This window comes from Carcharhinus amblyrhynchos, chromosome 6, assembly GCF_965287045.1.
Source record: "Carcharhinus amblyrhynchos chromosome 6, sCarAmb.v2.hapA, whole genome shotgun sequence".
Taxonomy (NCBI): Eukaryota; Metazoa; Chordata; class Chondrichthyes; order Carcharhiniformes; family Carcharhinidae; genus Carcharhinus; species Carcharhinus amblyrhynchos.
The window spans coordinates 26,741,039-26,768,106 of NC_137329.1; the positions used below are offsets into that span (position 1 = coordinate 26,741,039).

At 46.2% G+C, this 27,068-nt stretch overlaps 1 protein-coding gene across 1 annotated transcript in view; it reads left to right on the forward strand.

The window, feature by feature from the left end:
• The window catches only part of LOC145343768 (lymphatic vessel endothelial hyaluronic acid receptor 1-like), a 45,835-nt gene continuing 18,767 nt past the window's right edge, over positions 1 to 27,068 (forward strand). Inside the window, exons 1-3 of the mRNA XM_080190083.1 lie at positions 1 to 157; positions 18,066 to 18,234; positions 21,132 to 21,271. Of these exons, the coding sequence (XP_080046209.1) occupies positions 76 to 157; positions 18,066 to 18,234; positions 21,132 to 21,271 (391 nt within the window). The 5' untranslated portion in view covers positions 1 to 75. The remainder of the gene's footprint in view (positions 158 to 18,065; positions 18,235 to 21,131; positions 21,272 to 27,068) is intronic.

Here is a 27,068-nt window from a genome sequence, read left to right on the forward strand (position 1 = left end):
ATCTCAGAACAGGGTTTTGCTCTCTGGCAGTGGTTCCTCTGTTTAGGCTTTTGTGATTTACAAGGAAAGCTGAAGATGAAGGAGTGGGAAATTCTGACTCTGATAGCGTTGAGCCAGACTTTTCTGGTATGGACTCAAACTACAATAGATTTTGAAGGTAAGTTCATCTATATTTCAGCTAAACAGATGAAGGCACCTACTCTGTCAGTTAAACCTAATGAATAAAGTTGTTTTCTGGTCTCCACTTATAGTCACTTGTGGAGAGGGAGAACTTCTTTTTGCATGAATTAATATTTATGTATGATATAATCACCTGGACTTTTTTTGAAACTAGTGGTATATTTCCCATTAACCAAAAATACCAGACGTTGGGCAAATGTGAAGGTTCTGTCGAATGATCTTTAAACTGATTTCAAGGGGTGTGTGGGGAATTCCTGCGCCACGGTAGGGAGTGTCCCTACCCCTGATCCAGAAGCTCTGGATTCAAGTCGCAGTCCAGGACTTGATAGCCAAGGAAGGTGTATTCATGTTGTGGCCAGATTGGTTGAGTGTTTACCTGTAAATCCTTCTAGCAAAGAGTAGGAGAGGGTCATAGGATAGAGTCTCTACAGTGCAGGAGGCCATTCGGCCCATTGACACTGCACCGACAACAATCCCACCCAACAATCTCCCGCAACCTCACACATTTACCCTGCTAATCCCCTGACGTTAGGGTCAATTTAGCATGACCAATCAACCTAACCTGCACATCTTTGTGCTGTGGGAGGAAACCCGTAGGAAACCCATGCAAACACAGGGAGAATGTGCAAACTCCACATAGACAGTGACCCGAGGCCGGAATTGAACCCAGGTCCCTGACTCTCCGGGGCAGCAATGCTACTGATGTGCTACCATGCCGTACCTGTCCTGGGCAACCATAAATTGGAGCCTCTACCACCACTATCCATAGTTCCAGCCTATAACATGAATGTAAAAGTCTATGTTGTTGGACTCCTTTGGGGGGGTGCTAGTTGGCAGAAAGGAGGACAGTGCAGATCAAGTTGGTGCCAGGATTTGAATCCTGTTGGGGCTGGAGTGAATTTGGGACTGGCCTCCTTGCCTTTCCTGTGGTGGGGGGTCACAGCTCCGTTGGGCTGGATCTGCCTTTGAGCAGAGAACTCAAGAGAGGTAGATGGATGGAGAACCTTGATTCCACTGAACTTAATGAACTGGCCGGAATTTTACTGCCCGGTCACGGGAATCGGAGCGGGCGAGGGATGGTCAATGGGAAGGTCAGTTGACCTTGGGTGGGGTGAGCGACGCCGTAAAATCCCACCCGCTTTGAATGAAGTGTTATTACAATTGACTACAAATAGGGACCAGAGCCAACTTCATTCACTGTTCTCCCATGTCTGCATGGGTTTCCTCTGAGTGCTCCAGTTTCCTCCCAAACACCAAAAATGTACAGGTTAGGGGGATTGGACATGGCAAATTGTTCCTTTTGATTAGTCATGGGAAATGTGGGGGGTTACCAGTAAAGGATGAGGGAGAGGACCTGGGTAAGTTACTCTGTCAGAGAGTTGGTGTCGACTTGATGGGCTGACTGGCCTCTTCGGCACTGTAGGGACTCTATGATTCTATGATAAGAATATAAGGAAACTGAGACTGGTGAAAACCCCAGCAGCTTGGAGATAACTTAGAAGAGATAGGCTTGAAATGGAAAGGCAGATTTATATATGGCAAGAGGTCCTCAGTTACATTGGCAAAAGAGCAGGTGGCACAATGGTTAGCACTGCTGCCTCACACCGCAGGGACCCAGGTTCAATTCCAGCCTCGGGTCACTGTCTGTGCAGAGTTTGCACATTCTCCCCATGTCTGTGTGGGTTTCCTCCAGGTGCTCTGGATCCCCCCCTCCACAGTCCAAAGATGTGCAGGTTTGGTTGATTATTCATGCTAAATTGCCCCTGAGTGTCGGGGGGTTAACAAGATAAATGTGTGGTGATATGGGAATAGAGCCTGGGTGGGATGTGGTTGATATGGCTTCCTTCTGTACTGTAGGGATTCTATGAAAAGTTGTGGAATTTGGGTGGAAGTATCTCAGTGGGTGTGGAAATAACAAACGCAGAATCACAGAAGTTTTTATTCAGCTCACTGTGCCAGCTCCAGTACGAGTTCACCAGCCTGCTCCATCAGCCGCCCTCCCCCAGATTCTCTGCTGCTCTGTCCAAGTACAGCAACAATACGTAGCTTTTATATGGAACCTGTAACTTCACAAAATGTCACAAGATGCTTCACATGAAAAGTTTCAAACAAGAGTTCATCCTCAGCTTCTTAAGAAATCATGAGGACAGGTGACCAAAACCTTGGTCAGAGATATAGAATTAAATGAACATAAGGAACATAAGAAATAGGAGCAGGAGTAGGCCATCTAGCCCTTCGAGCCTGCCCCGCCATTCAATAAGATCATGGCTGATCTGTCGCGGCTCAGTTCCACATTCCCGCCCTCTCCCCATAACCCTTAATCCCCTCGCTTATCAAAAACCCATCAACCCGCGTCTTAAAAATATTTAGCGAGGCAGCCTCCACCACTTCAACGGGCAGAGAATTCCAGAGATTCACCACCCTTTGAGTGAAGAAGTTCCTCCTCAACTCCGTTCTAAACCATCCCCCCTTTATCTTGAGGCTGTGCCCCCTAGTCCTACTGTCCTTTCTGAGCGGGAAGAGTCTCTCCACCTCTATCCTATCCATCCCATTCATCATCTTATATGTCTCAATGAGATCTCCCCTCATTCTTCTAAACTCTAACGAGTACAAGCCTAGTTTATTCAGCCTCTCCTCATAGCTCAACCCTCTCAACTCCGGCATCAGCCTAGTAAACCTCCTCTGCACTCCCTCCAAGGCCAAAATATCCTTGCGTAAGTGCAGCGACCAAAACTGCACACAGTACTCCAGCTGCAGCCTCACCAATGCCCTATACAGCTGCAGCAAGACCTCCCTACTTTTATATTCAATCCCCCTCGCTATGAAGGCCAGCATCCCATTCGCCTTCCTGACCACCTGCTGCACCTGCAGGCTGGGTTTTTGTGACTCATGCACAAGGACCCCGAGGTCCCTCTGCACCGTCGCCTGCTGCAGATTTTCGCCACGTAAGTAATAGTCCTTCCTACCATTCTTCCTACCAAAGTGGACCACCTCGCACTTGCCAACAGTAAATTCCATTTGCCATTTCCTGGCCCATTCGCCCAGCCTATCTAGATCCTTCTGCAGACTCTCCACACCCTCCGCACAATTTGCCGTTCCACCAATCTTGGTGTCATCAGCAAATTTCGACACCCTACACTCGGTTCCCTCCTCCAGATCATCTATATAAATGGTAAATAGCTGAGGCCCCAGCACCGACCCCTGGGGCACTCCACTAGTCACCAACCGCCAATCCGAATAGCACCCATTAACCCCCACTCTCTTAAAGGAGGAATGGAAACTAACGAGCTGAAAGGTTTAGTGAGGTTTACAGATCAGAGTCTTCCAGCTGAAGGTACCCTTATCGATGATGGAGGAATGAGGGATGTTCAAGAGGCCAGATTTGGAGGAGTGCAGTGATCTTTGAGGGAGTTTACAGAACTACAGAGATGGGAAGGGGCAGAGTCCTGGAGGGATTTGGAAGAAGGGATGAGAATTTTAAACCTAACATGAATAGAACAGGAGCCAATATTGATCGGCAAGTACAGGGTGGAGAGGACTTGGTGTGTGTTCGGACACAGGCAATAGATATTTGAATGAACTCAAATTACTGGACTAAATAATGGTTGTAGCCTCAATCTTTCCCACAGTAAATTAGATTCTTCATGAATGAATCGTAGAATCCCTACAGTGCAGAAGGACGCCATTCAGCCCATTGAGCCTGTACTGACCACAATCCCACCCAGGTCCTAATGTCATAACCCCATACAGTTACCCTAGCTAATCCCCCTGGCATTAAGGGGCAATTTAGCATGGCCAACCCACCTAACCCGCACACCTTTGGAGTGTGGGAGCAAATCGGAGCAGCCGGAGGAAACTCATGCCTTGTCACTTTGACCTTGTCAAATTACCTTGACATTTTGTCTCAGAGTTCCACAAGCTACGTAAAGGCAAGTCTTTTTCATCGGAACAGAGGAAATAAAGAAATAATTCAGCAGAGATGTTAACGAGAGATGGGGCAGAGTGGAACAAACAAAATTAGGATTAAAAGGAAAAAGGTTAGGACAAAGAGTAAGACTTTTTTTCAACATCGTGTTGTGAGGTCAAGAAATTCATTATCTGCATGAGTGACTGAAGCAGAGCCCACGCAACATTTACTAATTGGTTCGACAGGCTAACAAGAGATTTAGTAGAGGTGTCCAAAGTAATGAGGGATTTAAATAGAGTAAAAATAAGTTTCCAGTAGTTGGAAGGTGGGTAACCAGAGGGCACAGATTTAAGATGGCTGTAAAAGGATCCAGAGGTGGTGTAAGGGAACCTTTGTGATCTGGAATGCATTGCCTGAAAGGAATGGGTGGAGCAGATTCACTAGTAATTTTCAAAAGTCAGTTGAGTAAGAATAGAATTACAGGGTTTTGGGTGAAAGAGCAGTGCAGGGGGGCTACTTGGATACTTCTTACAAAGAGTCAGCACAGGCACAATGGGGCCTCCTTCTGTGCTGTAAGTTTCTATGGGGTTGATTCTCCCAAAAGTGCTGAATTGGTAGGAAAACTGTTCTACATAAGAACATAAGAAATAGGAGCAGGAGTAGGCCATCTAGCCCTTCGAGCCTGCCCCGACATTCAACAAGATCATGGCTGGTATGAAGTGGATCAGTTCCACTTTCCCACTTTCTCCCCATAACCCTTAAGAACATAAGAACATAAGAAATAGGAGCAGGAGTAGGCCATCTAGCCCCTCGAGCCTGCCCCGCCATTCAATAAGATCATGGCTGATCTGTCATGTCTCAGTTCCTCCTCCCCGCCCTCTCCTCATAACCCTTAATCCCCTCGCTTATCAAAAACCCATCAACCCGCGTCTTAAAAATATTTAGCGAGGCAGCCTCCACCACCTCAACGGGCAGAGAATTCCAGAGATTCACCACCCTTTGAGTGAAGAAGTTCCTCCTCAACTCCATTCTAAACCGCCCCCCCTTTATCCTGAGGCTGTGCCCTCTAGTCCTACTGTCCTTTCTGAGCGGGAAGAGTCTCTCCACCTCTATCCTATCCATCCCATTCATCATCTTATATGTCTCAATGAGATCTCCCCTCATTCTTCTAAACTCTAACGAGTACAAGCCTAGTTTATTCAGCCTCTCCTCATAGCTCAACCCTCTCAACTCCGGCATCAGCCTAGTAAACCTCCTCTGCACTCCCTCCAAGGCCAAAATATCCTTGCGTAAGTGCAGCGACCAAAACTGCACACAGCACTCCAGCTGCAGCCTCACCAATGCCCTATACAGCTGCAGCAAGACCTCCCTACTTTTATATTCAATCCCCCTCGCTATGAAGGCCAGCATCCCATTAGCCTTCCTGACCACCTGCTGCACCTGCAGGCTGGGTTTTTGCGACTCATGCACAAGGACCCCGAGGTCCCTCTGCACCGTCGCCTGCTGCAGTTTTTCGCCACGTAAGTAATAGTCCTTCCTACCATTATTCCGACCAAAGTGAACAACCTCACATTTGCCAACATTAAATTCCATTTGCCAGTTCCTGTCCCATTTGCCCAGCCTATCTAGATCCTTCTGCAGACTCTCCACACCCTCTGCGCAATTTGCCGTTCCACCAATCTTGGTGTCATCAGCAAATTTCGACACCATACACTCGGTTCCCTCCTCCAGATCATCTATATAAATGGTAAATAGCTGAGGCCCCAGCACCGACCCCTGGGGCACTCCACTAGTCACCAAACGTCAATCTGAATAGCACCCATTGACCCCCACTCTCTGCCTCCTATTTGACAGCCAATCCTCTATCCACGCTAACACCCTACCCCCAACTCCATGCCCCCTGACCTTCTGTAATAACCTCTTGTGAGGTACCTTATCAAACGCCTTCTGAAAATCCAGAAACACCACATCCACCGGCTCTCCTCTATCCACCGCCCTAGACACATCCTCATAGAACTCCAATAAATTCGTCAGACACGACTTCCCCTTAACGAAACCGTGCTGCGTCTGCTCTATCAAACAATTCTCCTCGAGATGCCTTGCTATTTTCTCCTTGATCACGGATTCTAACATTTTACCTACAACATACGTTAAACTAACCGGCCTATAATTCCCTGCCTTTTACCTGGCACCCTTCTTAAATGGCGTAACATTAGCCATTTTCCAATCTTCTGGCACTTCCCCAGAATCCAGCGATGTTTGGAAAATAATCACCAAGGCATCCACTATCACCTCTGCCATTTCTTTCAGAACCCTCGGATGCATTCCATCCGGTCCTGGGGACTTGTCCACAATCAGTCCCTCCAGTCTGTCGAGCACTGCCTGTCTATCAGAAACCTATCTACCCGTGACTTAAATATATTCAGCGAGGTAGCCTCCACCCCTTCAACGGGCAGAGAATTCCAGAGATTCACCACCCTTTGAGTGAAGAAGTTCCTCCTCAACTCCGATCTAAACTGTTCCCCCGCCTTATTTTGAGGCTGTGCCCTCTAGTTCTGCTATCCTTTCTAAGTGGGAAGAATCTCTCTACCTCTACCCTATCTAGCCGCTTCATTATCTTACATGCCTCTATAAGATCCCCCCTCAGCCTTCTAAACTCCAACGAGTACAGGCCCAGTCTATTCAATCTTTCTTCATAGTCTAACCCCCTCATCTCTGGTATCAGCCTAGTGAACCTTCTCTGCACTCCCTCCAAGGCCAATATATCCTTTCGCAAATGCGGCGACCAAAACTGCACCCAGTACTCCAGTTGCGGCCTCACCAGTGCCCTGTGCAGTTGCAGCAAGACCTCCCTGCTTTTATATTCTATCCCCCTCGCTATGAAGGCCAACATTTCATTCGCCTTCTTGATCACCTGCTGCACCTGCAGACTGGGTTTTTGCGATTCATGCACAAGGACCCCCAGGTCCCTCTGCACCATAGCATGCTGCAGCTTTTCGCCCTTTAAGTAATAATCCCTCCTATTATTATTTCTACCAAAGTGGATAACCTCACATTTGCTAACATTATACTCCATCTGCCAGGTGCTCGCCCACTCACTCAGTCTATCCGGATCTCTCTGCAGACTTTCTGCACCTCCCACACAACTTGCTTTTCCACTCATCTTCGTGTCATCAGCAAATTTCGTTACCCTACACTCAGCCCCCTCCTCCAGATTGTCTATGTAAATGGTAAACAGTTGAGGCCCCAGCACCGATCCCTGCAGCACTCCACTAGTCACCAACTGCCAACCAGAATAGCAGCCATTGATTCCAACTCTCTGCTTCCTATTAGACAATCAATCCTCTATCCACGCTAACACCTTACCCCCAACTCCGTGCACTGTAACCTTTTGCAGCAACCTTTTGTGAGGCACCTTATCAAACGCCTTCTGGAAATCTAAAAACACCACATCCACCGGTTCCCCTCTGTCAACCGCACTAGTCACATCCTCATAGAAATCCAATAAATTCATTAAACACGACTTCCCCTTCACGAATCCGTGCTGCGTCTGCTTGATCAAACCGTTCTTTTCTAGGTGTCTCGCTATTTCTTCTTTGATGACGGATTCTAGCATTTTTCCAACTACGGACGTTAAACTAACCGGCCTATAATTCCCTGCCTTTTGCCTGCTACCTTTTTTAAACAGTGGCGTAACATTAGCCGTTTTCCAATCTTCCGGCACTTCCCCAGAGTTCCGCGAATTTTGATAAATAATTACTAAGCCATCCGCTATCACCTCTGCCATTTCTTTCAGAACCCTGGGATGCATTCCATCCGGTCCCGGGGACTTGTCTACCTTCAGTCCCATTAGTCTATCAAGCACTACCTCTCTAGTGACAGTAATTGCATTAAGGACCTCAACTCCTACCATCCTTCTATCTTTAATATTCGGCAAGCTATTTGTGTCCTCCTCCGTGAAGACCGACACAAAAACTTATTTAAAGCCTCAGCCATTTCCGCGTCACCCACTGCTAAATCCCCCCTCTCGTCCTCTAAGGGTCCAACATTCACTCTAGCCAGTCTCTTCTTCTTTACATATTTGTAAAAACTTTTACTGTCATTTTTTATATTTAGAGCTAGTTTAGGTCACGACTGTTTTGTCAGTTCAGCTTCTCACTTAAATCTCTGCACTCTGAGCACTGCAGGCATCCCAATCGTGAAAATCATTAAAAACACAGGGTGGGGGGACCTATTCGCGCCGGAGTCTGACAGCTCAGGGACTTTGTGCATGCGCAGTGGTCCCAATCTGTCAGTCTCTCCATTTGTTGGCCAGGTCGATCGCTGGCCAGCCCAGGAGCTCCTCCAGCACCCCCCACGGCCCAATCGCAGCCCCCCCCAACTGCTGGGCCTGCCCTGACCTCCATCACCACCACACCCCCCAACCCCTGCCCTGGGGCACCCTGATATCCACCCATCCCCCAGCAGTGGCCATCCTCCCACCCCCATCACCCCAGCAGAGCACACCCCCAGCCCGCCCCAATTGCTACCTCCCTCCCGAGCAGAGTGGCAGCGGGACCCCCACCCCCATCGATCACCCCTAAGCCCCGTCCGTAATAAGCCCCACCTCCTAGGCACTGCCCAATGCTCACTGGACAGAGCCAAGGTGCCCCTGGACATAGAGACTTTGCCCCTTGGGCAGTGTCCGGGGGCACAGGCTGGCATTGCCAAGGTGCCCATGCCCAGGGGCCACTGCCCTCCTGCCATGCAATTCTACTCTAAACCCCGCCAGAACGAAATACTGGCAGAGTGGGAGATTCTATCGAGCCTGGCAAGCTCTGTGCTGGGCCAGATAATCACTTGCAAAACATATTCAAACTACATTAAAAAAAGATTCAAGTGACTGACTTGCCTTCCTGCCAGTTTCCAGCACGGTGTGACCTGTGACTGTTCTCTGACTCTGGGAGATGCACGTGCATTCCTGGCACATGCAAATCCCGGAAAAAGGCCAACAATGTAATTATCCCAACCGGATCCGCCAGAAAAGTTGTGGGGTGCGATGGGAGAGTGGGGCCCTATGATTCAATGTTTGACGGTTAGAGGAAAGGAGAATGATGGGAAATGGGAACAAGATGGGTACATGTTTTAGGGCAATGTTCCCTTCACAGCTAAAGGCCAACATGGAATTGGTTGGACCAAATGCTGTGTTCCTCACTGTAATTTCCATGTGTTTTATGAAGCTTTGAGGAGCTTGGGAAAGGTGGGAAACACATAGAAGAAACACAAAAGGCAACATTTTCAATCCTTCTCTTTGTGTTGTCTCTGGTGGGGAATGTGGAGGGAAGCTTGCCTGGTTGCCTTGCCGACTTCCTGTATCGTACTTTTATTCACAGGAAGAAAAGTGCAAGTGGCTGATCTCACAATGTCCTGCTAGCGGGGCAGACTGAATGAGTCCCACACTGCCGGCAACCTGACAGATCGGTGCGCTCCGACCTGAAACAAAATAAAGACAATACAGCAGGAGCCCCCTCCCGGGGTACAGGACCACCCTCCCCCTCAACAGGGAGCCCCTTACCATGGAACCCCACCCCAACCCCAAATCTCCCCAGTGGAAGCCCCACCAGTGCTGCCCCTGGCATTGCCCAGGCACTGCCTCCTGGCTCTGGTCCCTGTGCGAGCGAGGGCACTGCTAGCGTATTGCCCAGGATTTCTTCCCATTCTTATCTATGGGTCCTGGCGGGCTCTGCTCATCAGTTCACCGTTTGTCAAAACCTGTTGTAGACCTCCGCACTTCACCCCTTCGATGTGACATCATACCAGTGGCACAATTCCCAAAGTTGGGGGGGTGGGGGAGGGCATGGTATTGCGGGAAACCCACTGAGTGGCTTCTAATGTATGCCAATTACATCAGTGTTGGGGTGCGAGATAATCTCAACAGGAAATCCCAATGGCATGAAAGCCATTTTGGGACTCCCGTTAGATTCTCCACCCCTTGCACAGCCTTCCCTCCAGCCGAAATTAGGGCAGAAATTCCACGCTCACCACCACCCCCTCCCTCCCCAAAAGTCTGGGCTCATACTTTTAGACATTGTAAAGTACAGGAACTGTAACTGACAACTGATGGATAATAAATATTATCCCAATATTCAGATAAGGGATGAGATATGAAGCTATGAATTGTACATAATGTTCTTTACTTTCACACAAGGAGAGCTACATCAGCCTTTATTGTTCATGTAAACAATGCAAGGACATTAGAGTTAAGCAGCTTCCATGCTGAAGCAATAACTTCCACTTAACTTCACTGAGAGCTCGTCAGTGCTTTTAAGAAGTTGAGTTTAACCCTCACCTACCCCAATAGTGTTTGGTATTATTTGTCCATCAATTGTGCTTAATTATATGCAGGAGAAAGAAATTAATTGGGGTCTCATTTGAGAACATATAAAGAAATTCTTACTGTACCTCTGGACTGATTGAGTTAGGAGACGTATGCTTGCAATGTTTCACTCTGTAAATAAGTAAATGTGAGTAAAGATTGTCTCCAGTAGCATAATTCACTGACTGATTAACTGGGGCAGCACAGTGGATCGCACTGTTGCTTTACAGTGCCAGGGACTCAGGTTCGATTCCTGGCTTGGGTCACTGTTGGAGACCATAAGACATAGGAGCAGAATTAGACCACTCGGCCCATCGAGTCTGCTCCGCCATTCAATCATGGCCGATATTTTTCTCATCCCCATTCTCCTGCCTTTTCCCCATAACCCCTGATCCCTTATTAATCAAGAACCTATCTATCTGTGTCTTAAAGACACTCAATGACCTGGTCTCCACAGCCTTCTGCGGCAATGAATTCCACAGATTCACCACTCTCTGGCTGAAGAAATTCCTCCTCATCTCTAGATTAAAAGGATCATCCTGTTAGCCTGAGGTTGTGCCCTCTGGTTCTTATTTCTCCTACTAGTGGAAACATCCTCTCCATGTCCACACTATAGAAAGTTTGCACGTTCTCCCGTGTCTGTGTGGGTTTCCTCCGGGTACTCCAGTTTCCTCCCGCATTCTGAAAGATGTGCTGGCTAGGCACATTGATCCGAACAGGTGCCGGACTATAGCAATTCGGGGAATTTCACAGTAACTTCATTGCGGTATTAATGTACTTACTTGCAACTAATAATACATAAAGTAAACGACACTGGAAACTTAACACCTTACACGGATGATATGGAACATGGAGGTGGAATCAGAGCAGCCTTTTTCACACAAGATCCAGACCCACTTGGTGGACTACGGCCAGAATTTTCAGGCCATTCACACCACATCGCCGCTGCAAGTGAAGATGGAGAATTTGGCGCTCAGCTGGATCTCCATTCGCTGCATCGGGAACAAAGAATCCCGCCGGCATGAATGGCTGGAAAATTCCGGCCTGAGATGATCCAAAGATATGGAGGTTAGGTTCATTGGCCACACTAAATTAACCCTAGTGTCGGGGGATTAGCTGGGGTAAATATGTGGGGTGACACGAACAGACCCTGGGTGGGATTGTGGTCAGTACGGACCTGATGGGCCGAATGACCTCCTTCTGCACTGTAGGGATTCTATGATTCTATATCATCTTTGCAAGCACATATTAGGTTAGCATGTGAAGCTCTTACCCCAGGTAGGCAATAACCTCCTTGAAAAGCAAAGACCAGGATGTGATCGGATCCTTCAGATCTTGCTGAGCTTGTTAATCAGAATATTCTCTACACAGTAACATCAAAACGACAGCCTTTTCAGATTTAGTTGTCATAGTGACAGTCACATTCAGAGTACTTTATAGATTCAAAAAGAACTTTGAAGAAAACTGCATTCAGGTTTTGGAGTAATTTTATTGCTGCTGTGTTTAATCAATTTGCACAGTTACATTTTTAGATTGTTATTTTGGAACCGTGATAGAACAGAGAGATTTCAGGGTCCGTGTACAAGAAAGCATTCCGAGCTAGTGAACAACTGGAGGAGAAGTGATTAAAAAGGCTACTGGAATGTTGTTTATTAATCTCAAGCCAACCAGAATTCGAAGTTGAATCATAGAATCCTTGCAGTGCAGAAGGAGGCCACTCAGCCCATTGAGTCTACACCGACAACAGTCCCACCCAGGCTCTATCCCCGTAATCCCATATATTTACCCTGCTAACCGACACATCCAAGAACACCAAGGGGCAATTTATGATGGCCAATGCACCTAACCCGCACATCTTTGGACTGTGGGAGGAAACCAAAGCACCCAGAGAAAACCCACACAGACACGAGGGCGACATGCAAACTCCACACAGACAGTGACCCAAGCCGGGAATCAAACAAGGGTCCCTGGTGTTGTAAGGCAGCAGTGCTAAGCATTGTGGCACCATGCCATTATGCTACTGCTATGAAGATCTCAGGGTAGACTCCTAGAGTGGAATTTTAGCCATGATGTGGAGATGCCAGCGTTGGACTGGGGTTGGACATTCACCTGAAGAAGCAGCCTGAAACTCCGAAAGCTTGTGCTGCCAAATAAACCTGTTGGAGTTTAACCTGGTGTTGTGAGACTTCTTAGTGTGGAATTTTAGGCCAGTGGGATTTTACCATCCCACCAAAGTCAGTGGACTTCTGAACAGCTGAGTCATTTAGAGGCTCACCACCATCATGACTAGGGTGGTAAACTCCCACCCCTGCGCTCAGTTCCAGCTCCAGAGGGATAAAGGGGCCTTGCAGGGAGCACAGCTCAGAATCGCCAAAACCAGACGGGGGCTAAAAAGGTTAAATTATAAGGAGAGATTGTGTGTACATGGTTTGTATTCCCTCAGATATTCAAGATTGAAGATGTTCTAAGTGAGGTGTTCCAAGTGTCAAACAGATTTGGTAGGGTAGCTGGAGAGAAACTATTTCCTTTGGTTGCAGGTGTCTGGGAGTCCAGAACAAGAGGACGTAACATTAACATTAGAGCCAGGCTGTTTAGGGATGACAACAGGAAGCACTTCTTCACACAAAGAACAACAACAAAGAGAAATACAGCACAGGAACAGGTGCCTAGGCCTTCCGAGCCTGTGTCGATCATGATGCCCTAACTAAACGAAAGAACGACAAAGAAAAAAGATTTTTGTTTTAGTTTTCTCTCTCAGGGTGTTGTTAGAATCATAGAATCACTATAGTGCAGAAGAGGCCATTCAGCCCATCAAGTCTGCACCAACTCTCTGACAACGCGGCTTATGATGTGGAGATGCCAGCGTTGGACTGGGGTAAACACAGTAAGAAGTCTCACAACCTTAAAGTTTCTGTAAACTGTGTGTGCCTTTATATGCTCTGTTTGTGATCAGAACTCCCACTCACCTGACGAAGGGGCAAACCCCGAAAGCTAGTGGGTTTACTATCAAAGGTCGGTGGTGTTGTGGATAGTCTGGAGGGATGTCAGAAGTTGCAGCGTGACATAGATAGTATGCAAGACTGGGCGGAGAAGTGGCAGATGGACTTCAATGCGGATAAATGTGTAGAGGTCCATTTTGGCAGGACTAATGGGATGAAGGAGTACAATATCAAGGGTAGGAGTCTTAGCAGTGTTGAGGAGCAGAAGGATCTTGGGATCTGGGTCCATAGGACTTTTAAATCGGCCTCACAGTTGGAGGATATGGTCAAGAAGGCGTATGGTGTACTGGCCTTCATTAATCGAGGGATTGAGTTTAGGAGTTGGGAGGTAATGCTGCAACTTTATAAGACCCTTGTCAGACCCCACTTGGAGTACTGTGCGCAGTTCTGGTCGGCTCGCTATAGGAAGGATGTGGAAGCTATTGAGAGGGTGCAGAGGAGATTTACAAGGATGTTGCCTGGATTGGGAGGCATGCCTTATGAAGATAGGTTAAGGAGCTAGGTCTCTTCTCCCTGGACAGACGAAGGTTGAGAGGCGACCTAATAGAGGTTTATAAAATGTTGAGAGGGATAGATAGGGTGGATTCTCGGAGGCTATTTCCCAGGGCTGAAATGGTCGCTACGAGAGGACACAGGTCTAATGTGCTGGGGAGCAGGTACAGAGGAGATGTCAGGGGTAAGTTTTTCACTCAGAGGGTGGAGAGTGAGTGGAATTGGCTGCCGTTGGTAATGGTAGAGGCAAACTCGCTGGGGTCTTTTAAAAGACTTCTGGATGAGTACATGGGGTTTAATGGGATTGGGAGTTACAGATAGTTCTATGGCCTGCTAAGTATGGATATGATCGGCGCAACTTGTGGGCTGAAGGGTCTGTTTGTGCTGTAGTGTTCTATGTTCTATGTTCAAATAAACCTGTTGGAGTTCAACCTGGTGTTGTGAGACTTCTTACAGCGTAGTTTATCCAGGCCTCCTCCTCTGCCCTCTCCACCCGACTGAAACTTGAAACTTCTGCCCTCAAAAAAGCTGTTAAGGCTGAGCATCAAATTGCTTTTGTTACCTGGTCAGGTCTCAATTCAGTTAATTTTAATTTTGTTTCAGGCTTTGAAGGAGTGAAGGGATCGAGAGAGATTGGAGTTACTGGCAGACAGGATGGCCAGGTATATGCTCCTTGACCCTGGCATTTTTTTTAAATTCATTCAGGGGACATGGGCTTTGCTGGCTGGCCAGCATTTATTGCCCATCCCTAGTTGCCCTTGAGAAGGTGGTGGTGAGCTGCCTTCTGGAATTGCTGCAGTCCACTGCTGTGGGTTGACCCATGATGCCGTTAGGGAGGGAATTCTAGCATTTTGACTGAGTGAGTGCTAAGGAAGGCGATATATTTCCAAGTCAGGATGGTGAGTGGCTTGAAGGGAAACTTGCAGGTGGTATGTTCTCATTTATCTGCTGCCTTTGTCCTTCTGGATGGAAGTGGTTGTGGGTCTGGAAGGTGCTGTCTAAGGATCTTTGGTGATTTGCTGCAGTGAATCTTGTAGATAGTACACACCACTGCTACTGAGCGTCAGTGGTGGAGGGAGTGAATGTTTGTAGATGTGGCGCCAATCAATAGTGTTAAACTTCTTGAGTGTTGTTGGAGCTGCACCCCTCCAGGCAAGTGGAGAGTATTCCATCACACTCCTGACTAATGCCTTATAGATGGTGGTTTGGCTTTGGGGAGTCAGGAGGTGGGTTACTCACTGCAGTATTCCTAGTCTCTGACCTGACCTTGTAGCCACTGCGTTTATGTAGTGAGTCCAGTAGAGTTTCTGGTCAATGGTAAATCCAAGGATGTTGCTACTCATTGTCTGGCCACTGAGGAGTGTCCAGGGTACAGACTCCAATCCTGCCAGTAGGACATAGTTTTCATCTGAATTCTCTGTACACTGAAAGGTGTAACTTGAATCAATAACTATTTTTCTCCAAATATTCATACATCCTTTACAAAAGCAAGGAGGTTATGTTAAACCTTTATAAATCTCTGGTTCGGCCTGAAGATGAGGCATTGTGTTCATTCTGGGGCCTCATACTTGAGGAAGCAAGTCAAGACCTTGAAAATGACACAGGGAAGATTTGCTGGAATGGTACCAGGGATGGTGGACTTCAGCTATCTGGAGAAACTGGAGCAGCAAGGCTTGTTCTTCTTGGTGCTTCAGAGCAGAGAATGTTAAGTGGAGATTTATTAGAGATAGCCGTTCAAATGATAAGAATCAACTGTTGACGTGTGACAACATCACCACTCAATAAGGATGTACGTAGAGAGAAGCAGAGAGTCTGAGGGGGAAGAGGATCTGAGTGGGGGGATGGTCAGGCCACCCTCAGGCCTGCATGGTGTGAAGGGGAGAGGTTACCCATTATTTGTGGGTAAGGGGGAGGATGGCCCTCTTTGATGAGATTGGTGGTGCTCCCTGGTCAGTTGGAGGGAGTGGGGGGGGGGGTCACCATTTGATTTTCTGGGGGGAGGGAGGACTGGTAAACGAACACGGAAATTGGGTCACCTTTTCAAAATAGCGGCTGGATATCAGAACAGTGGGGCTGGCTGGTGGGTTGTCCGATAGGAATAATTTAGCACCTGACAGACACTGCTGATACCAGCGGAAGCCCTCCAGGTTTCCCTCTGGCGCGAGCACCTTAGTTCCAATTCGGGAGAATCGTGGCCAACATCTCTCCAAGTCACATGTCCCATGACTCATGAAGGGTTCAGCAAACCTGGGGGCCTGTACCCCCAACTTTATTTGTTTCACCTGTGATGGCCATGCTTTTAGCTGTCTGGCCCCTGAGTTCAGGAATTCCCTATCTAAACCTCTCCCCTTCTCTATTTCATGATAACCTACCCCTTTGACCAAGCTTTTGAACACTTGTCCTAAAGGCCTTCTTTGGCCCCCTATCTCTTTTCTGTTGGATAACGCTGCTGTGAAACACCCTTGTATGTTTTCCTGTGTTGAAGGTGCAATATAAATGCAAATTGTTGCTATTGGGATTTAATAAATGATCCAATATTTAGAAGTGTTGTGCAATGTGTTTTGAACATACAATTGGTTTCAAAACCCAACAGCTTTTCCATACTTTTCAATATTCCCTTAGTCTGAATTTACCCCTCTCTTTGCCAGAGAGAGGAGACTTTGGCTGGGATGTAAGATGCTAAAGGGGATTGACAGGGTAGACGTGGAGAGGACGTTTCCTCTTACGGGGCAATCTAGGTCATATTTAGGATAAAGGGTGGCAGATTTACAACAGAGACGAGGAGAAATTATCCTTATTTTGAGAGATTGACAAAAGGCTGTGAGTCTGTGGAACTCACTACCCCAGAGTGCAGTGGATACCAGGACATTGAGTAAATTTAAGTAGGAGATAGACAGATATTTATGTAGTAATGGGTTATGAAGAAAGGGCAGGAAAGTGGAGTCGTGACCATGATTGTACTGAATGGTGGAGCAGGCCCGAGGGGCTGAATGGCCTATTCCTCTGCTAGCTCTCGAGTTCTTTTCTGATCCGCCATGGCAGGACTGCAAGACACTTAAACAAGGGTTTCACTACGCTCTGCAGTCCTCATTCCATGCTTTGGTGTCACCTACACATAACAAACTATGGATACAATTTCCATAGGAAAACTTCATTAACCCGCCAAGTAAAAGTATATACTTACAAAACAAGTTGCACACTAAGACCCAGGTGCAGGAGCTTGTGCCTAGGTGTTCGGACCATTGAAAAAATTTGTAGAACCCCTATAAGTGCAGAAAGAGGCCATTCAGTCCATCAAGTCTGCACCGACTCTTTGACAGAGCATCTTACGCAGCAACACACCATCCCCATAGCCCCATGCATTTACCTCACTAATCCTCCTAAACACACATCTTGGAATACTAAGGGCTAATTTAGCAGAGCCAATCCACCTAACCCGCACACCTTTGGACTGTGGGAGGAAACCGGAGCACCCGGGGGAAACCCACGCAGACACGGGGAGAATGTGCAAACTCCACACAGTCAGTGACCCAAGCCGGGAATTGAACCTGGGTCCCTGGCGCCGTGAGGCAACAGTGCTAACCACTGTGCCACCCCCTCGTGGTATCAATGGCTGCAATGGCAGATAAAGGCTGCAGCAGTAGGCAGATGCCCAGTCACTGAGATTTCTTTGGCATGGAACAGGACCTACCCTCTGTCAGGAAGAGGTGCGCGCTGATGCGCAACAGCATTCCCTCATTAATAGATGTCCCACGGAGAAAACCAAAACACATCCCCCCACCCCCCCCAACACAAAGAAGCCCTTCAGTGGTCAGGCGAGAGGTGACAGCCGGACTGTGAGAGGGAGTGGGGAAGAGTGAGGCCTGCGAGAGGGAGCAGGGAAGAACAGGACAGGATTTGTGGCTGGAAACGTTTGGGAAACCCTGCGTTATAGGATCCGTCATGGGGGATGTGGCAGGCTAGCCGCTAGTCCATTAATCTGCATTTGGACTGGAAAATGCTTAAACTTTGTTTGGACTGGAAGATGCTGCCAGTGGGCAGGACTGGAAAATCGGAGTCTTTACTTTCATTGGTATGTGTTGGTTTGAATCCCATTCCTGCTTCCTGTCTGATGATGCTTTTTCTGTTGCAGGTGTTAAAATTAGTGCTTGTCGGATCATGGGGGTTTTCCATATTAGCTTACAAGATCAATACAAACTGTCACAGACTCAAGCAGGTATGGCCTGCCGCGAATTTGGTGCAGTGTTAGCAACAATGGAGCAGGTGGAACGGGCACACCAGCATGGCTTCGAAGTGTGCAGGTGAGTCAAATCACCATCTTCCACTTTCAATTGACTACATGGTTTGTGAATCCTATTACAAGCACAGGGTTACCCTGCTAGCGATTCTACCAAGGATGCTAGAAGCCAGAAGTAAAAACAGAAAGCGCTGGAAAAACTCAGCAAGCCTGGCCCACCTATGGATAGAGAAACAGAGTTAACCTTTCGGATGCAATGTGATCAACCATGATCTTATCAAGAGGGAGGGACAGGTTTGAAGGGCCAAATGGCCTATCTTTGCTCCTAATTTGTACAATTCTTTGGAACTGAACCTGTTGTCTGAAACATAAAATCATTACAAAGCCTGACTGGATTGCTAGCTTGTCTTTTAGTGAAGATGATCCAATGGATTGCCAGAGAGTTCAGTGCTAAGGATGATCTGATGATGATGATCCTCCTTAACGTCCCAAAGGATGGTGGAAATCCCATCGACAATTTACCCTGAATACGGGACAAGGAAACTGGGCCGGAATCATGGCAGGTTGAGCATTCCGAGATCCTTCTTCAACTATGTTGAAGCAAGAATTCCTTCATCCACCTTTATCAATCTTCAACAAAAACGATATTGGCTGTCTCAACTCTGTTCTTATTGGATAGAAGTTGAAAGCATGGACTGATCCTCTTCCCCCATATTTATCACTAATTGGTAAACAAAAATGGGGCGGCACGGTGGCACAGTGGTTAGCATTGCTGCCTCACAGCGCCAGGGACCCAGGTTCAATTCTGGCCTTGGGGGTCACTGTCTGTGTGGAATCTGCACATTCTCCCCGTGGCTGCATGGGTTTCCTCCCAAGGTCCAAAGATATGCGGGCTACATTGATTGCCAATGCTAAAATTGACCCTAGGGTCAGGGGGATTAGCAAGATAAATGTGTGAGATTATGAGAATAGGGCCTGGGTGGGATTGTGGTCAGTGCAGACTCAATGGGCCAAATGGCCTCCTTCTGTACTGTAGATTCCTGCGATCTGGGATTTGTGAAATACAGGAGTTGTAAAATGATTGATGTGGGAAGTTGGAGGTTACCTAAATTTAGCCCAGGTGACCAGGATATCTCCTGTTAGCCAGGTATGCTGGGTGATGTTGACAAACACTTCAAGACTTACCTGTCCTATTCTCCAAAAGACACAAGAGAAGAAATATTTGTATAACGTCTTTCATGATCTCAGGATGTCCCTAAGTGATTCGCAGCCAATTAAGCACTTTCTGATGTGCAGCCATGTTGTAATTTAGGGAACATAGCAGACAATTTGCACAGAGCAAATTCCCATGAGCATCAATGTGATCATTATTGACCAGGTAATTAGTTTTAATGATGGTGATTGAAAAGGCAGATGGAATCTGGTTTAACATCCCATCCAAATGATGCAGCACTTACTCAGGATAATGACTCTCCAAGGGTGCAGTACTCCCTCAGAATAGGCTTTTTGCCTGAAATTAACCAGGGCCAATCCTTACTGTGGAATGGAGTACTGCAGTGATTTTGAAGACATACAAGTGTCCATGGGACCTGGATATCAAAGGTTTTAAAGGACCGAGGCAATAATGAGTATCTTTCCCAGAATGATGTCCGAAATCACACTCCTGAGAGTGAACACAGCTTTTCCCAGGGCAACAAGGACAAGTTGATTTAACTTGATTTGATTTATTACTGTCAGATGTATCAACATATAGTGAAAAGTATTGTTTCTTGCGCACTATACAGACAAAACATACTGTTCATAGAGAAGGAAATGAGAGAGTGCAGAATGTAGTGTTACAGTTATAGCTAGGGTGTAGAGAAAGATCAACTTAATGCAAGGTAAATCCATTCAAAAGTCTGATAGCAGCTTGGAAGAAGCTATTCTTGAGTCAGTTGGTATGTGATCTCAGACTTTTGTATCTTTTTACCAAAGGAAGAAGGTGGAAGCGAGAATATCCAGGGTGCATATGGTCCTTAATTATGCTGGCTGCTTTGCCAAAGCAGCGGGAAGTGTAGACAGAGTCAATGGATGGGAGGCAGGTTTGCGTGATGGACTGGGCTACATTCACAACCTTTTGTAGTTTCTTTCAGTCTTGGGCAGAGCAGGAGCCATACCAAGCTGTGATACAGTCAGGAAGAATGATTTGTGAAAGTTGGTGAGAGTTGTAGCTAACATGCCAAATTTCCTTAGTCTTCTGAGAAAATAGAGGCGTTGTTTGGCTTTTTTAACTATAGTGTCAGCAAGGTGAGGGTTGGGGGGGGGGAGCAGGAGAGGTTGTTGGTTATCTGGACACCTAAAATTTGAAGTTTTTTGAAGTTGAACTTGAAGTTGAACTGACAAGTTCAGCTACGGGACCAAAATCCCAACAGTAACTCCCCGAGGTTAAGCTTTCCCCCCCCAGCCCGAGCCCCCACAAAACCCAGGTCCCTTGAAGGACCCCCTCCCAACCGCACAGCCTGACACGGCAGAGGGACAGAGTTGGAGCCTGCAGTTCCCTCCTTGCCCACCCCTTTTCAGGCACCAGGTACATGTTTCTATGGACCAAGTATAATCAGCGCTTGCAAGACTTCTGGCTGGGAGGGGTGGGGGCAGGGTGCAGGAGCTCACTGAATCATTAAATCAATTTAAATGACCTGTGAGCAATTTCTTGTCCACAGTGGGAAAACAACCTGATTTCTACAGCAGCGGGGGGCAGGGGAAGTAAGGGGTGAGGGGGTGGCGGGTGTGGGTGGGGGGGTGGCGGGTGTGGGTGGGGGGGTGTGTGGGTGGGATGGGATAGACACCTGGTGCGAATCCCAAATTGGCCCGTTCACCCTACGCAACGGGATTCCTGGATGGAGGCGAACAGAGAATCCCAGCCATTGGTTCTTGGAGACATTACAAGGTTTCATTGGGTTGTTTTCTGTATCTCTCCTCTAGGTACGGTTGGGTGGACGATGGTTTCCCTCTTATCCCGAGAATCAATCCAAGGGAGCTGTGTGGAAGAAACAAAACCGGCGTGTTGATCTGGAAACTTCATGATGACAAACTCTTTGATGGATATTGCTTCCGGCAAGATGGTTAGTGCAGATCACTCAAAATAAAATTAGATATTAATGCAAACGTTGCCTGGAGAGATAGAACATTTATGAGCAGGATTCAGTCATTGTTGTTAAGGGCGTGGTGACTGAACTCTCCAGTTCAAGGGACGGGGGTGGTTAATTTAAACAGCATTCATTTCTCTTCTTATCACCCATCCTAAACAGAAAGGTGTTCTGATTTGTTTCCTTCTTTATAAGTGGTTGCACATTTCCCAGCCTATCAGTTTTGGCGAGATCCATTTCTCTATAATAATCCCACAGCAAACTCGAGATAGGATGAACTCAAAGGGTTAGTTTATTTGGACTCATACAAAACAGGGGAGGACTGTCACAACATTATTGCCACAATCAGGTAATGAAGGGAGGGATAGAGAAAAGATAGATTTACAGTACGGAGATGATAGAGAAAATAAATATTGACACACGTGGTTCCAGAGTCCAGTTTCAAAGTCCAGTGAGGTTTTTCTTACGGTGGTCAGCAGGCTGAAAACCAAATCTGTATAATTCATTTTTCCAGTGTTGTTGACTTTGCATGATGAGATAGGTAGGTACATGTCAGAAAGGATATTTTAGCCTTGGAGGTGGTGCAGTACTGATTCACATGGAATGATACCAGGGTCAGTGGAGCTAAATTATGAGGACAGGTTGTATTGACTAGTCTGATTATTCCCATGAGTTTAGATAATTTTGGAAAGATCGGGATAGGTAATGAGAAACTATTCATCTGGCATTGTGATACAGTTGGCTACTGGAAGTGTTCAAGGGGCAATCATCTCCACTGTAAGATGTGGTTCATTGGAGGATACCAGCAGCTCACTGTGAGACAGAAGCACGTTCTGCAGGTAAATCCCTCACCCTAGCACTGAGGCGAGGACTTACAGCCCACTTTAAGTCTGAATTCCCTCAGAAAGGACAATGAATTCAGTTTTTCAATTAATATCCTTCCTTCCTTCCTTCATGTTATTGAAACAGGAGCCAATCAGGCAATGGCCTCTGATACAGAACCTTAGCACCAGGCCAGTCACCTCTTTAGGCTTCCCAATTTAACAAATATTTTATAAGGATCAAGACTTCGTTCATGTAAAACTAAATTCTCGAAGCATATTGAGGTTTCTTTAAACCCCAGAAGTTTTGTCAATCACAGAATTTATCTCTTACGCAATACCTAAAATTAGCGATGAATATGATGAAATGAAGATAATTGGTCAAAAATTAGGGCATAGAGCTACAGAATCCCTGCAGTGTAGAAAGAGGCCATTCAGCCAATCTGCACTGAGTCTCCAAAAGAACATATTAGATAGTTGAAAATTCAGGCAAGAACATCTTCTCTACTCAACATGTTGGGAAGTAATGGATTTAATCAGTAGCAGTATTCCTGGGATGATATCCGATTTCCTTGTGGGAACGGTAAAAATTTGCAGCACGGAAGGAAGCTCCTTGGCCTGTCATTGCAACTGAACAATTCTCAGAATGAAATATCCACGTTGTGGTACTCCCCATACTGCTGTATTTTCTTTAAGTTCAGAAGTAAAATATTCGATAGATTCTACTCCTGCCATCCTTTCTGATGGGACCGTTCCGTGTCCACACAACCCCTCAATTCATATCAATTGTCACTGTATCCATGTATTTCATTTGACTGAGAAAACTATTGCTGCAGACAACTGGCTGTGCCTGCTGCAAGAATAGGTTCAGTTTTCAGCTGCAAAGAAATGGAGATCGGAGTGGGCTGGATGCTGGAAATAAGTTATAGAGAAGAAAAATAAAGTTATTTACATCAATACTTAGAAAGTAGCTTCAAAAATAAATATCTCTCAAAGTATAAAACATTGGTGAGATGGTATGTGTCGGTATCAGATACAGTTGAAGTTAACTAGAGCCACAACTGAACATCAAAAATGCATTATAAAAATAACTGATCAAGTAGTGTTGCCTTGGGGTAAAACTTTATCTGTTCTGTCAGTGATCAGAGAAGCCACGTAGGTTCTTTGAAAGATCTATCATGGTGGTGAGGATTGTGGAGTATAAGATGTGGCTGAAACGCATATATTTCGTATTCATTTTCACTATTGAAGATGATGTAGTGGTAGATGCGAACGTTTTAGATATTGGCCAGGGTTCTCCAGCCTCGTCCTTGACAGGGAATCTCCAGTCCTGCTGCTGTGAATAGAGATTTGGCTGAGCGCCAAATTCTCCATTTGGGAACTAGAGGAATTTCACGGTACCTTCATTGCAGTGTGAATGTAAGCCTACTTGTGACTAATAAATAAATACATTCTCCGATCTTGCTGGCCGCAGTGGTGGGGCGTACAGGACCAGAGCATTCCGGTCATTGCCTCCTTGAATATAAACACATAAATGGCCTTAGCTCGGTTTGAGGCTCTGAAAATTGATCTCTACATGGAATCCCTGCGGTTCAGAAAGAGGCCATTCAACCCATCAAATCTGGTCCAACTCTCTGAAAGATCAGATTGCTGAACCTGCTAACATTTAACTTCAAATGCTGGAGAAAATCAGAGGGGTGCTATGTGAACCATTAATTTAGCTGGCTAATAGTTGTTTGAAGTCTGGACTAGTTTGAACTGACTGGAGAAAGGCCTTGATGCATGGATATTTTCATACATGTGCTGAACCCCATTCATTGATATCTAGATAGGAACATATGACCAAGGGTAGGCCAATCAGTACCTTGGGCTTGTTCTGCTATTATGGCTAATCTGTATCATAACTCTACTTATCCAGTTTTCTTTTCCCATATCTTGTAAGTAAAGCTCTGAAATTGATGCTTTCAATGGGCTTGAACTACGTGATTAAACTGTTGCACAAAACATGATAAAGGCTAAGGATTTAAAGATGCATGGTTCAAAATAAAATGTCAACCAACACTAATATTTTCACTTAAAACACATAGTTTTACTGACCAGAAAATGCTGGAAAATCTCAGCATGTTGCAAAAGGTCAAGGATGGGCCTGTGGAGAGGAGAGCAGGGTGGTGTGTTCAAACAGCAGGCAACAGGAAGGTCTGGGTCCTGCTTGCTGACAGACTGAAGGTGCTTTGCAAAGCGGTCACCCAGTCTGCATTTGGCTGATCTGGAGAGATAACCATGAAATCTGCCAGATTAATGAAACATTTGAGTTTATGACAATGCCCAGTCTGCGCCTAAGTGTTACCACCCAGTACCACTCCATCACAGTTAACTCTACATGTCCCCAGTCACCAACAGTTAGGTATACATACGCGCCACCCATAACCCAGGAACAAATTAAAAGTATTATCACAACTAAGATCCCCCCAAAACCCACTCCATCAATTGCCCAGTTTTTGAGGAATAAGCAACAAGTGCTGGCCTTTTGTCAGCGATGCCCTCACCCTAAACGAATGAAGAAAAATATCTGACCCAGCAAACTACATGCTGGGAGGGGTAGGGGATTTTGAAAGGAATAGTTATGAGGATGGCCAAACAAACAGGAAGTGCCTTATTATCAGCAGGATGTGAACATTTCGCACAAGTCAGGAGTTTCAAATTCTTCTCTTCCTTCCTTGGTTGTAGAGCTCAGAGGGGATTTAACTCTGCAATGTCAGTAAGTTCCCACATCGTTCTGTGTCTCAGTTTGACCCAACAGTTGACAACTCATTGACCTGTGCTATACTGATGTATGGTGATATTATTATGCATCTGTAGACTATTTGTTATGATTTGCTTTGTGAATCCCATCCCAGCATTATTGTTGTGAACAAGTCATTTCAGCATTATATAGGAACGGAAGGAGACCCTTGAGCCTGTTAAACCATTCTCTCAAACCATGGTTGATCTGCCTCAACTTCATCCATGTGGTTGCGGTTCATTCCGAATTGGTGTTCCGAATTGTCCCTAAATTAGGCGTCCCTCAATCTGGTTATAATTCCTTTATTGTGGAGTCCAATAGGCATAGACAAAGGTCATGGGTAGAAGAGGGCACTCACAATGTTAAAATGGCGGTGCGGGCTTATTGGGTTGAAGGGCCTGTTTCCTGTGCTGTGTTGTTCTTTGTTCTTTGATCATAAAGAAGTCGGATTTTCCTCCTTTTCTTTCATTTTTCCTCCAGGTGTTGTCCATTCCCAATTGTCCACTCCTAATAGACTTTCTTTTTGTGGTAATAGTTCTCATTATTATGTTATGATTGAATGATGGGCCATTTCAGAAGACATTCAGATTCCACCACAAACTCTGGACTGGTTTTGGACACTAAGCTTCCTTCCCTCAAGGACATTCCTGTACCAGTTGGGTTACCATGGCCAATCAAACAGCTTCAAGGTCACTGTTTCTGCTGCCCATCCTTTCCATTCTTTGGCTCTTGATTGGTTACAGTTTGAAAGGCATAGGTTGGCATTCACTAATTTCCAATTCTTCATCTACGCCTTGGTAGTGATTGCTGGCAGGTCTTTTAATAGAACATAGAAAAACTACAGCACAAACAGGCCCTTCGGCCCACAAGTTGCACTGAATATATCCCTACCTACCAGGCCTACCTATAACGCTCAATCCTATTAAATCCCATGTACTCATCCAGAAGTCTCTTAAAACTAGAACATAGAAAAATGGGCCAATGAATAACCATGGGCCAAGACCTCAGGAAATACACATGAGGTCAATTGGCATCTGTGGAAGGAGAAGACACTTTGGGTATACAGCCTACCACAGATATACCTATTCACTGCTCATGATAAGGTCTGGTATACATTAGAGAGACTGAATGCAGATTGGGCACTAGCTTTATTGAACGCACCTGTTCAGTCCACATGTTTGGCCCCAGTTTTAAGCCACTTTCCTTTTAATTCTCTGCCCTCCTCCCATGCTGACCTCTCTGACACTGGCCTTTTGCAGTGTTCACACGAAGTTCAATGATTGCTTGAGGAAAAGCATCTTTCAACTCAGCACTTCCCAGCCCTCTGGTTGCATCAATTTTAGATCATAATCCTGCTTCCTGTTTTCTCAGACAGCAGGTTCTGCAATGTCTTGGCCATGTGTGGCTCCTCCAGGTCCACCGTTTCCTTCTTCATTTGCCCCATTATCAGCTGCTAGGGCACCACTCTTTCCCCTAGTGCTTAGGTGACAAAGCTCATGGCTTTGTGTGAGAAACTCCAAGACTCAGCGATGTATCTGTGAGCCCATGGCAAAAAAAACCCACCACCATCACCAGGCACATTCTTTCTCCTGAGTTTCTGGCAGGAGTGCCTCCGGAGATTCACCTCCCCAGTTCTGGAGATTTCCATATGATCCGGGAGAGTTGGCAACACAGAAGCTATCACTATACAGTGAATGATAGGACCCTGGGGAGTGTTGAGGAACAAAGGAACCTAGGAGTACAGGTAGTTTGTTGAAACCGGTGTCACAGATAGACAGAGTGGTGAAGAAGGCGTTTAGCACACTGGCCTTCATCAGTCAGAGCATTGAGTATAAGTTGGAACATTATGTTACTGTTGTATATATCGTTGGATAATTTTGTACAGTTTTAGTCACTCTGTTATAGGAAAGACATTGATAAACTGGAAAGAGCACAAAAAAGATTTACAAGGACTCGTGAGCTTGAGTTATTGGGAGATTTTGGCCAGGCTAGGACTTTATTGCTTGGAATGTAGGAGAATGACGGGTGACCTTATTGAGGTATATAAAATCCTGAGGGCTGTAGATAGGATGAACACATATAGTCTTTTTCCCAGGGAAGGAGATTTGAAAATTAGAGAGCATGGGTTTAAGGTGAAAGGGGAAAGATTGAAAAGGGACCCGGGGGCAAC